Source organism: Lissotriton vulgaris, chromosome 2_2 (genome assembly GCF_964263255.1).
Source record: "Lissotriton vulgaris chromosome 2_2, aLisVul1.2, whole genome shotgun sequence".
Classification (NCBI taxonomy): domain Eukaryota; kingdom Metazoa; phylum Chordata; class Amphibia; order Caudata; family Salamandridae; genus Lissotriton; species Lissotriton vulgaris.
This window is the reverse complement of record NC_141688.1, coordinates 111,881,729-111,894,531: the sequence shown is the minus strand read 5'-3', so window position 1 is coordinate 111,894,531 and position 12,803 is coordinate 111,881,729. Positions and strand designations below refer to the sequence as shown.

Sequence of the window (12,803 nt, the reverse complement as noted above, 5' to 3'; positions counted from 1 at the left end):
GATGGAATTAAGTATGGAGTAAGTTTGGCAAATTAAAAATGTTTGAACATGTAATAAAATGTACATATTTTACTCCTACGTGAAGAAGACAAAGTTTAGCAAAAACATTGTAGGGCAAGTAACTTTATTAAATGTCATGGCCTGTGAGTCCAGTGGCAAGTCTTGTTGCTCTCTATAATTATTGGGATAATATATAGTGTAATATTCCATTATTAGGAACACAACTGGTTTGCAGTGATCCAGGTGCTGCAGGCTGTTGAGCTGTGAGGAATAATTACGGTCATGCAGATAAGTGCCACTAATTAATGTCAAAGTGTGGTCTCTATTCCTGATTATCCTATGCTGCAGCAGTCCAACAAATACAATGTTATTTATGTGCAGCCCAGAGCCACCATGCAACAAAAGTTACCCATGGGCAGATTATTTTGGTCTGTGTTGAATCAAAGTTTAAACACGACTGCTAGTGGTTCCGAAGACACACATCAAGTCAATGTCTGCAAGTAGGAGCTCGGTCAGTTTGCAGGTGAATGGGATTTTAGAGTTTGATCTGTTTGCTGAGATTAGTTATGTTGCTACCGACTTATTGAAAGAGGGGATGTAGAACTATTAGAGCAGTCCACTGATTGAGGCTTTCAGGGTAATGGGTTAGTTGAGAGTGTATTTATTTCAGTGCCTGGCAAGGGAGAGGCATAGGGCACCAGCCTCATGCACAGAGTGGTTGAATCCTTGGGGTTGACTAATAGTTGGCCTGTCCTCTTGTGGGAGTTCTTTACAGTGTGTTGTGTTTCATTTTTTTATGCAATGTTATACCCCTAATGTAGGTGTTTTAAATTTGTTGGCCTTTTGTACTCTAGTTTAAAATAAACTTGTATTTGTTTTATCACACAGTGAATATGACATTTACGGATTTCAGACTGTGCCAGAGGATGATGAGGAAGAGCGGTTATTTGCAAAGGTGCGCGCCTTGGATTTAAAAAATCTCTCTCTTACTGAAAATCAGGACATCTCAACTGGGGTGAAATGGGAGAACTATTTTGCAAATATTGTGAACAAAGAAATGGTGCGTTCTCCAGAACTGAAAAATCTTATTCGTTATGGAATTCCACATGCACATCGCTCCAAAATGTGGGCTTGGTGCGTCAACTCGCACATTAAAAAGATGAAAGACATCACACCCCCTGGCTACTTCCAGTCTCTGCTGAAGAATGCCTTGGAGAAACAAAATCCTGCGTCAAAGCAAATTGAACTGGATCTCATGCGAACATTACCCAATAACAAGCATTACTCTTCCCCCACTTCTGAAGGAATTCAAAAGCTGCGGAATGTTTTGCTGGCGTTTTCATGGCGGAACCCTGATATAGGATATTGCCAAGGGCTGAACAGGTATAAAATCTGTTTTCAAAAATAGACATTTAGATATATAATTTTATCTACTCACAATGTAGACAATAATTGGTTTTACAATTCCAGATTACATCCTTGTATATCTTGTCCAACTTTATCAAAAATGGATTGCTTCTCCAATCCTAAGTTAAAACAGGTTTTAAATATGAGTGGGGATTCATTAACTGTTTGCTGGGAAGAAAGGTGAAGAAGTTACTTGGAACTTGTGTTATGAGAAGGGAAACAATGAATTATGTGCTGTAGTGTTGTACGTAACTCGTACATTCATAGTCTATTTCCGCCTTGTACAGTTATTCATTGAAAGATCTTCAGTTACTATTTCCCTGCACTTGTGTGCATTTAAGGGCCATGCTAATATATAGATATTTTATCGGGAGCTGTAAAATGGTTGCTCCACTACAGATGTATGTCCTGTATAATGCAGATTATTTTTTATTTTTCTGGGCTTCTTTTTACGTTTAGTTGAAACATGCGAGTAATTTATGACACATGTCACTTGTCATCAGTCACTCACTGAACTTGAAGTTCTTTGTTATGCAGACAGAACAATTGCTTTTGGTAGCCACTTTAACCGCCAGTAATGATTTCGCTAAACTAGAGAGTGTCTTGCCCAAAAAAACTACCAGGTTGGAGGAAAAAGCCTGAGGCATAAAAACCCTCCAACTAGGAGTATTGCAATGATCACTGCACACAGGATGTTGTGGTTGCGGGAAGGCAGTCCACACCAAAGGCTTGTAATTCAAGTCTCACGGTCAACAGGGAATCCAGAGAGTACTTGAAATGACAAATGGAATTCAGAAGGAATCCAAAAAGATAAGTAGCCTAGAAAGAGGACTCCAAAAGAGGCCTACATCAGTGATAAAAAGGCAGAGTGAAAAATGTTTAGTCCATTGGCCTCACATTAATATCCTAAGCTGATGACACCCAGATTGATATTTCTGTTGAAAACAATATCAAATCTTCTAAAGAAAGAGGTAAAACTTATCTTAACAAGGTTTTAACTTGGATGCAATAAAGGTGCCTCAAGCAAAAAGGTGGGAAAACCAAAATTCTTGTATACAACACATTCAATTCTGTCTGTTCATCCGTCCTGTGGCCACAGTAGTCACTTTTCCAGCTTCTTCAGATTGTTTCCAGTTCAATCAAAAGTTTATTTTCTTCATTGATGTAGACCTCAACTGCATCAGAATGACCTCACTTTTTGGTTGATGTCACATTATGACTCAAAAGCACCCTTGATGCACTGTTAGCATGGGGGTGAAAAAATATTAGGAGCACAAATCACATTTATCTGCAAAATTGTATTTAGGTGCAAAATCCCCCTAATGCAAAGTAGACTGGATTGTGGTATCACATTTAGGAGAAAATCACATTTGGATTAAACTCATCTAGGTGCGAAATCAGAATTCCATTAAACATACCATTTATGCCCGCCCTTGAGAGTCAATAACATCATATGCTGTGCATACTGCTGTTAAACGCAAGAAAAGCCACCCAGAAATTGTTTTCCTGTTCTTTTTGTAAGTGATTGTCCAACCAAAGCCTATCTTTGGACACACTAAAAATGTGACAGAATATCCTCGCACACAACCAGGTGTCATCTTTCACCGCAAGAGTCCCCTCTCTCTTTAAAACCCCCGTTTAATGAAGAGCGGACCTGCACTTTACATTAAAGGAGGCACTTCTTCCAAACTCTTGTACCCGTGATGTGAACAAGCTAAAAACCAATGTGCTACATCAAACTACATCTTAAGTTCAGTGAGATATCACTTGGTTTTAAAAACCAGTGTGGAGCCTAGGGGAACCAATACCCTATCACCACTCAAACTGTCAACATGTTTCTGCCTCTTGGCACAAAAGAGTCCTTGGCACTCGTCAGGACGGGACTCAGGATCATTTTGAGGCATACACTCTTGTTAGTGCCACTATAAATCAGGGCTGACCTTTGTCATCCCTGACAATTCCTAGGTCTTTGGTGCCCTAAATGTGTGTTATCTGGGCCCCGTGGAGGAAGGGCTCAAAAAACCCCTGTAGTCACACACACCCCACAGTGCTTCTCTTGCGTATCACATAGTGCTGCTTGTTCATTCTACCCAGTGCATACTCCTGCCGTCTAATGTTGGGCCTGGATGTGTGCAAGTTATATTTCTGCGAAGACGTTTTTTGAGTTACGAGTGACTGACTCCTCCTCCTGTTGTTAATGTGCATGGTCATCAACTCCATGGTTCGACTGTTTACTGTCCGCTGTCAGTTTCGGACATGTTCTCTGGTTCAACACCATTGTGGTCCTCTGTTCGGTTTACACAAGTCCCTTCCCTCTGTTGGTATTGTTTTCAATCGTGTTTCACTTTTCTCTTCATCTCGGGTTGACGATTCTTGCTCAACCAGGCAGCTCTGTTGATTTTAGCCCCACGTGCGCCTTCAACCTTCGGGCCAACTTCTGTGTCCCTACTCTCCCCCCACCAACCCCTCCCTCCACCCCCCACCCCCACCATGTATTCACAGTACTGGAACGGACACCATTTTGCTACTGTCCTCGCTGCAATGCAAAATACCCTCTGACCGATCTCCATCAGGTCTGTAATTTGTGTCTTTCACCAGACCATCTGGCTCAACGTCTTGAGATGTCACATAGTAGCAGAGATGACATCCCGGACATCTCTGGCTCAGAGAACACCATGGGGTAACACCATCCACAATCATCGGCCATAAATGAGGAGGCTTTCTCCCCCGACGTCGCATCGATCTGGAGATGGACGATCTTTCACAGGACTCCTCCCTCCTCAACATCACTCGCAAACTGAGCAGTCCCTTCCCAAGTGTCGGCCAGCCACTCTGGTGCCTGGCAGTCGCTGCCTTCAGCCTATGGTCTGCACCAACCACCACCTTCAGGCACAGTTCTCGGCTGCGGCCGAATCAACCATTAAAGCCGACTGCTTTGCCTCCGCCTGCATCAACCTCTGAACCAACCGACCGTTTGAGCCGTCAACTTTGACATTGGAGCCGAGACCCTCTACACTGATGAGCATGACTAGCCAGTGCCCGGGACCATAGAGCCGATTCTCCATAAACTTCAAGAGGAGATCGATGCCCAACAGAAACATTTGATGATACATTGCCACATGGGCCGGATTTTCACCCGCACATTTGAATCTACTGCTCAGTCGTTCAAACGGCAGCGGTCGTTTGAGGAAGATTGTACATGCCTCCTCCACCCAAGACAAATCAGATCAACGCAGTTTCTTCCGCCTGCTTCTTAACTCTTAGCATGCGCCATAAGATCTTAGAATGGCTTCCCGTCAACACCAGACGAACCATCCATCAAATATCCAATAAGGAAACCATACCACTCAATTATTAATCCAAAAGCTGTATTATAATGTCCAAACAGTTGGGACTTTGTGTTGATTTTTTCTGTGAAGTTATTAAGCAAATTCCAAATTACAGGCATGTCTAGAGAAAAGATAGACAAGCATATTGGGCGTTTTATTTATCAAGCATTTAATACAAAGGCCACAGGAACCACTGTCCCATGTTGCATGATAGATGCCCTGGTTGCCCCAGTATTGGAACTTTCATAGATTCCCATGCTTTGTATCATTCCCCGTCGTCGGACTGGGAGTCTCGGTAATAAAAAATATCATAGTAGTAGGTACAAAAGAGAAAGGAAAGGCCTAGGCCTCATTCCCTTTTGTAACATATCAGCCTCTTTTTGTAAAAGATACCAAACTCTAGGCGTCAGCCAATCAGAAGAGCCTCACCCTTAGAACCTTCCTGAAGGAACCTCAGAGCCTCAGATTTTCTACCGCACGGTGTGCTAGGGAGTCTCCATTGAGCTCTGCTCTATTTCTACTCTTAAAACTCATTTCTACAAGTTATTTCTTCAAATTTTCTTCAAATTCTTCAGGAAAACTCTTTCTTCATCGAAATGTCTGAGGTTGAGAAGAAAAAAGCCCTTTTTAAGCCCTGTTCCACCTGTGGGAAGAAAAGGCTGTTTGTGGAAGACAAACACAAGGATTGCATTTACTGCCTGTATCCTGATCACAAGGCAGAGGACTGTCGAATTTGCCGCACTCTCTCCACCAAGACCTTGAGAGATCGTGCTGGAAGGCTTCTTACATGGTTGCAGAGGCAGAAGGAAAGGAAACATGGAGTTTCCAGTGATGAGGAGGAATCGATGTCCTGCGCTTCTTCTAGAAGGTCAGTGAAAAGGGGTAGAGGTTCCCCATCTTCCTCTACTGGGCGCCCCTCTAAGGCTTCAAAGAAGACCCCCAGGGAGTCTGATGGCCGGGGTTCAGGAGGTTCCCCCCCACCACAGTGGGTCGGGCAAGGCAGAACTGGTTACGCCTCCTAAGGGTGAGAAGACAGACCCAGCCTTCAAGAGACCCTCATCACACTCTTCAGAGAGGAGTTCCAAGTCCTCTACGACGAAGACCTAGTCGACGGTGGCTCCGTCGACGACGAAAATGAAGCCCAAGATCCAATTAGCTCCCTCGATGGGCTCGTTGACGGGAGCGTCGACGACTAAAGCTCCGTCGTCGTCGAAGAAGAGCTCGACGACTACGGCGTCGACGGGCAGTATGCCGACGACATCGTCGACGAAGACGAAGACATCGTCGACGAAGAAACCGTCGACGGCGGTGTCGACTACGGCAGTACCGGCGACGACGACGTCGACGACGGTCATGTCGTCGACGAGTGCTTCGACGACGACAACGATATCGACATCGACGGCGGGCTCGTCGTCGGTGGCGTCGACGACGACATCTTCTATTCCTATCTCGTCGACGAGGATTTCACCGGCGTCGACGGAACAACCGCAATACTGGCTGCAGAGAGAAGGGTGACAATTTCTCTCACGAGGATCACGCCTGAAATGACGTCCCCAAGGAGAGTGACCTCATTGCCTCCCACGATGTTGCTAGATCAGGAGGACTCGGAAGGTGACGGTCAGGATGGCTTTGATTATGCGAATAGCCCATCTCAGCTTCTCATTAAAAGTCAAGAGACTGACTCAGAGGAGGCATATGAACAAGGTGGGAATTACTACCCGCACACAGACCACCAAGGGGAATATGAATCACAAGACATGGTTTCAGTCCCGACGTACTTCCTACATGACCTGCACAAAATGTTGCAAGACTATAAGTTCAAGGCTGAGCGCCCAGCGCCGAGAAAGTCTACTCCATCAACACCAGTTAAAGACCACTCTGTTGTCCAGCCTGTACGCCCAGTACAGACTCCACCTCATCCACAGCGGCCAGTGCCCCAGGCTACGTCTGAACCAGCGGATGATCCAGATGGAGATCATGATAATGATACGGATGCGACATCCGATAATCATGCAGACTCGGATCAGGATGGGGATGAATACAATGATTACATCCACCCGGATCAAGCTTCGCCACACCAAGACCTAGGTGATTCTCCTCCTGCTGACATCGGGAGTTTTCACCAACTGATGGAACGTGCAGCCGGCCGATTTAAGTTGGTTTTGCCTGCGCAAACCACAGACTGTTTCTTGTACGACTTAAAGACACACACCGCAAGTCTACGAGGTCCATTCCGATTGTGGAACATCTTTGGGAGGAAGGTTTAAAGACCATGAAAAACCCAGCAACGGTGATCCCTGTGCTGCCGCGCCTTGACAAAAAGTATAAAGCGCCGGAGGATGGACCGGCTGCCCTGACAGGTCATCCCAGGCCGGACTCTGTAATCTCACAGGCAGCACAAAGGAAGTCACGGAACCCTTCTGCTCCCTTGACGCCCCTCCTGACAAGGATGGACGGCGATTGGATAGCACAGGCAAGAGATTTTCATCTATTGCTAGCCTTCTGGTTCGCGCTGCCAATGCTTTGGCAATATTGGGACGATATGATCGCCAGTTGTGGTGCGATATAGTTCCCTATTTGGATCAACATCCTCCAGAATCAGGGCTGGAGGCCAAGAAGACCTTGCAAGAAGGTGAAGCGGTCTCCATGGAGATCATAGACTGTGCCATGGACATTGCTACAACGTCCTTTAGAGCTTTGGCAGGAGTGGCAGTGTTGAGACGCCAGGGGTGGCTAAAAGCGACTTGGTTTCGGCCAGAAATCCAGAATAAGGTCCTTGATCTACCTTTTGACGGCGAGGCACTCTTCGGCAAATTGATCGACGACACACTTCAGGAGATCAAGAAGGACACGGAAACAGCTAGATCGTTGGGAACGCTCCAGTACCGCAAAACTCCGTTTAGAGGCACAAGAGGCAGAGGTGGCACTTACAGGGGCACATATCAACAACAGCGCTATTCTTCCACCAGCTCTGGATACCAGCCAAACCGCCAGTCCTACCAACAAAGACAGGGCCAGTCCTCTGGTTATTCACGCCCTTACAACAAGGGCAAGCAAGCTGCCCGTGGACGGGACTCGTCCAAACGCCAATAGCGGCCTCCTGGCTCTGCCTACTGCTCCCTCCTCCAAGAGATCATCAGTTGGAGGCAGGGTGTCAAAATTCCTTCTGAATTGGTCCCAAATTACATCGGACCGTTGGGTGCTCAACATTATCAAACAAGGACATACTTTAGAGTTTATGGAAGTCCCTCCACCCACACCCCCATCAGCCATACCATCAAGGCATCTCCATCTCCTACGGCTAGAGACACAACAGATGCTCCGCAAAGGAGCGATAGAACCGGTCCCCTCCAATCAACGGGGCCAGGGCTTCTACTCCAGGTTCTTCCTAGTGAGAAAAACGCAGGAGAAATGGCGTCCCATCCTGGACCTCAGGGAGCTAAATGCCTATCTCATCTCCTTATCCTTCAGGATGGTATCCCTACAGGATGTGTTAAAGATGGTCAGCCCGGGGGATTATATGGCCACACTCGATCTGGAGGATGCGTACTTCCATGTCCCGATTCACCCAGCGCACAGAAGGTTCCTACGCTTCACAGTAGCCAAGAGCCATTTTCAGTTCAGAGTCTTGCCGTTCGGCCTTCGTTCTGCTCCAAGGATTTTTACGAAGGTGCTGGCGCCTGTAGCAGCATTTCTGAGGAAAAACCACTTCCAGGTCTTCCCTTACCTGGACGATTGGTTACTGAAGGCCCCGACCAGAGCATTAGCGCAGGACGCGGTGCAGGCTTGCACCACTCTGTTCCACAATCTGGGTCTCACCTTGAACAGGGAGAAATCCACGCTGCTGCCGTCACGGACAGCGCGGTTCCTGGGAGCGATGTTGGATTCGGAGCTCTCAAAGGCATTTCCGACTCAAGAAAGGATTCAGAAGCTGCAACGGTTGGCAGGAAACCTTCAAAGAAGAAAGTGTCTTTCTGTACGCAGCTACAAGTCGCTGTTGGGGGTGATGTCATCCTGTATCCCCCTGATCCCGCACTGCAGGCTCCGGATGCGCCCCCTGCAGGAGCAACTGGACCTCCAGTGGCAACAAGTACACGGATCGTTCGACGACAAAGTAGTGGTCACTCAAGAAATGAAGGAGGCAGTGCGTTGGTGGTCGAATCAACAAAACTTATGCCGAGGTCTATCCTTCGCAAGCGTACCATCGCCTCACATACTGACGACAGATGCGTCATTGGAGGGGTGGGGAGCCGTGATGCAGGACCTGCAAGTCAGCGGCCATTGGTCTCCAAGCGACCAAAAACTACACATCAACCTGTTGGAGTTGAGAGCGATCAGGCTCGCCCTTCAAGCCTTTCTTCCGCGTCTCCGAGGTTCACAGGTGCTAGTCAGGACGGACAACACCACGGCTATCCATTACGTGAACAAGGAAGGAGGGACGAGGTCACTCCCCTTGTCGCGAGAGGCTCAGCGGATTCTGGAATGGACAATTCTTCACGGAATTTCTCTGAAGGCGGAGCACTTACCAGGAGTGCTCAACGAGGGCGCAGACAGACTGAGCAGACTCGCCTCAGTCAGTCACGAGTGGGAGCTGAAACAACAAGTTCTGGATCTGCTCTTTCAAGAATGGGGCACGCCAGAGGTGGACCTTTTTGCAACGCCCACCAACAGAAAGTGTCCAGCCTACGCCAGCAGGTTCCATCACCAGGGCTCATTGGGCAATGCCCTGTCGATAGCCTGGACGGGGAGGTTTCTCTATGCATTTCCACCGATCCCCCTGCTGCCTCGACTCATCAGAAAAATGAGAACGGAACCATGCAAACTCATCCTGATAGCCCCGGCATGGCCAAGACAATTCTGGTACACCGAACTGCATCTGCTATCGCTAGTACCTCCGATAAAGCTAGAGGATGTTCCGGATCTCCTGGCGATGTCCGGAGGACAAGTTTGGCATCCAGACCCAAGGTCGTTGCACCTGACTGCATGGCTCCTGACCAGCGAGAATACATGAAGGTCCCTCTTTCCACTGAGGTCAAAGACATCCTTTCCCAGGCGAGGGCTCCGTCCACAAACAAAACATACAGATTGAAGTGGAAGAGATTTTGTATTTGGTGCAGGAAAGAAAAGATTGATCCCTTCAAGTCACAACCTCATCAGCTCCTGCCTTACCTTCTTTCGCTAGCTAAGTCTAATCTGTCCCATTCTACTATCAAAGTTCATTTAGCAGCGATTTCGAGATTCAGAAGATCGGATTCTGGTCCTTCGTTGTGGTCTGCGAGAATTGTCAAACAATTCCTTAAAGGCCTGTTCAGGGTCTATCCGCCAGTCAGATCTCCTCCTCCAACATGGCATCTAAACTTAGTCCTGGCTCAGCTAATGAAGGGACCTTTTGAGCCGATTCACTGCTCAGACCTAAAATTCTTATCATGGAAGTTAGCTCTACTCTTGGCCCTCACATCAGCGAGGCGAGTGGGGGAGATGCAAGCCCTAACTATCCAAGAGCCGTTTTTGCAGTTCAAAAAGAACACTACCATCTTAAGGACGAACCCAAGGTTCATTCCCAAAGTCCCCACTGACTTTCACCTGAATGAGCCGGTCATCCTAAAGACATATTTTCCGAACCCAGTCACTCCAGCGGAAAAGACATTGCACACTCTGGATTTGCAACGCTGTCTAAAATTCTACATAGACCGCACCAAAGACTTTAGAAAATCTTCGCAATTATTCATTGCTTTCGGCGGTCCAAACAAGGGTCTCCCTCTGTCCAAACAGGGGATCTCGAGATGGATTTCAAGTGCCATTCTGCATTGCCACAAGTTAGCAGGGAAACCTCTAGTCGGCAAGATCCGTGCTCACTCGACGAGATCAGTGGCTTCTTCTACGGCCCTCTTTGCGGGGGTACATGTCAAGGACATCTGCAGGGCTGCTACCTGGAGCAGCGTACACACGTTCACTAAGCATTATTGCTTAGAGTCATTGCAGCAGGATGATGCGGCTGTGGGCCAGGCTGGCCTGAGAAACCTCTTCAAGTGATGGGTGAGCTTTCCTTTCTATCCCACCTTCTATGGGTAACACATTTTGTGCTTTTCTTACTAATGTTATGATGTACTGCTTTACAAAATGTGTTTATGGTGTTTACTGCTTGCTACTCTGATACAAAGCATGGGAATCTATGAAAGTTCCAATACTGGGGCAAGAAAACAAGTTACTTACCTGTAACTTTGGTTCCCCAGTATTGGTAACTTTCATAAATTCCCATGCGCCCACCCACCTCCCCGGGGAAAGCTCAGCCTTCAGCAAGTATGGTGTCTAGCACACTACGGCTACGAAAATCTGAGGCTCTGAGGTTCCTTCAGGAAGGTTCTAAGGGTGAGGCTCTTCTGATTGGCTGACGCCTAGAGTTTGGTCTCTTTTACAAAAAGAGGCTGATATGTTACAAAAGGGAATGAGGCCTAGGCCTTTCCTTTCTCTTTTGTACCTACTACTATGATATTTTTTATTACCGAGACTCCCAGTCCGACGACGGGGAATGATACAAAGCATGGGAATCTATGAAAGTTACCAATACTGGGGAACCAAAGTTACAGGTAAGTAACTTGTTTTCTTCCATGTGAGTAGGGTAACTAATCAGAAAGAGGCTGGAACTGTAGATTAGTAAGTGACTTTATTTAAGTTTATTTATTTATTTTGCGGGTTTGTAGAGTGCTTGAATAGACTCCCAAGGGAGTATCTCCGCGCTATCTGACTGCTGAACCTGCAGGAGATCGAATTCCCTGGCTCCAATCTAGTTCTTAAACTGTGTGGTTAGACCTGGAACAAGAACGTCTTCTGCTTTTTTCTGAAGGCCAGATGGTTTTCAAGCTGCCTAAGCTGGAGAGGGAGACCATTCCATATCGTCAGTCCCCTCACAGACAGAGCCTTACCCCCTTGCCTTACCCGCTTGATCCTAGGAATCGTGAGAAGCATTTGGTCACTGGACTGTAGAGCACGAGAAGGAACATACGGCACAAACCTGTCTGCCAGATAGGAGGGACCCAAACCATGAAGTCCTTTGTGGACCGTACAACAGATCTTAAAAACAACTCTCTGACGGATGGAAAGCCAATGAAGCCTGGCAAGTAGAGGTTTTGAAGGTGTTCTCGGAGGGGCATTTAGAACCAACCTGGCTGCGGTGTTCTGCACAACCTGTAACCTATCCAGATCCTCCTCATTAGCTGACAGCAAGAGACCATTACAATAGTCGGGACGGCTGATAACCAACGCCTGGACCAGGGTCTTTCTGATGGTGTCTGGAAGCAATGGAAAAACTCTGCGCCGCAATCCAATGGTCCGAAAACAAGATCCAACAATGTTGGTAACATGCTGCTTCAAGCTGAGTTCTTGTTCCAGACGTACCCCTAGGTTCTTGACTATCTGCTTAGGCTCGGGGACTGGGCCTAGATCTAAAGGCCACCAGTCAGGAGCCCAGCAGATCTTAGCCTCACCGAAAAGCATAACCTCTGTCTTTGAAACATTGCACTGCAACATATTCAAAGACATCCACTAGGAAACTGCTCTCATCCCCTCAGAGAAAGAATATAATACCTCTGGAGTAATATGGTCAAAGGGAAAGAGCAGCTGGGTATCGTCAGCATATGACACTGGGCAAAAACCAAAGGCTCTCTGGATATTAGCCAGGGGGGCCACATAGATGTTGAATAATGTAGGGCTCAAACAGGAGCCCTGTGGCACCCCCTTAGTAATCCTGGTCTCCTCGGATCGGAAATCGCCCATGGTGACACATTGGGTCCGATCCGAAAGAAAGCTCTTTAGCCAAGCCAGTGCCATGCCCCCTAGTCCACTCCCAGTCAGACGCTCGACCAAAATCTCATGTGAGATGGTGTCAAAAGCTGCAGATAAATCTAGCAGCACCAGGACAGCTGATGTTCCTTTGTCCTGGAGCATGCGTAGATCATCAGTAATCGACAGCAACGCTGTTTCCGCGCTGTATTTTGGTCTAAAGCCCGACTGAGACGGATCTAGGGCACCAGTATGTTCCAGGTGATTGGACAAGTGCTTATTGACGTG

General features: G+C 47.2%; 1 protein-coding gene across 1 annotated transcript in view; it reads left to right on the top strand.

Moving 5' to 3' along the window:
- TBC1D2B (TBC1 domain family member 2B) overlaps nt 1-12,803 on the top strand; it is a 259,910-nt gene that overhangs the window by 164,835 nt on the left and 82,272 nt on the right. The window contains exon 9 of the mRNA XM_086959405.1: nt 889-1,383. Within this exon, the coding sequence (XP_086815531.1) occupies nt 889-1,383 (495 nt within the window). The remainder of the gene's footprint in view (nt 1-888; nt 1,384-12,803) is intronic.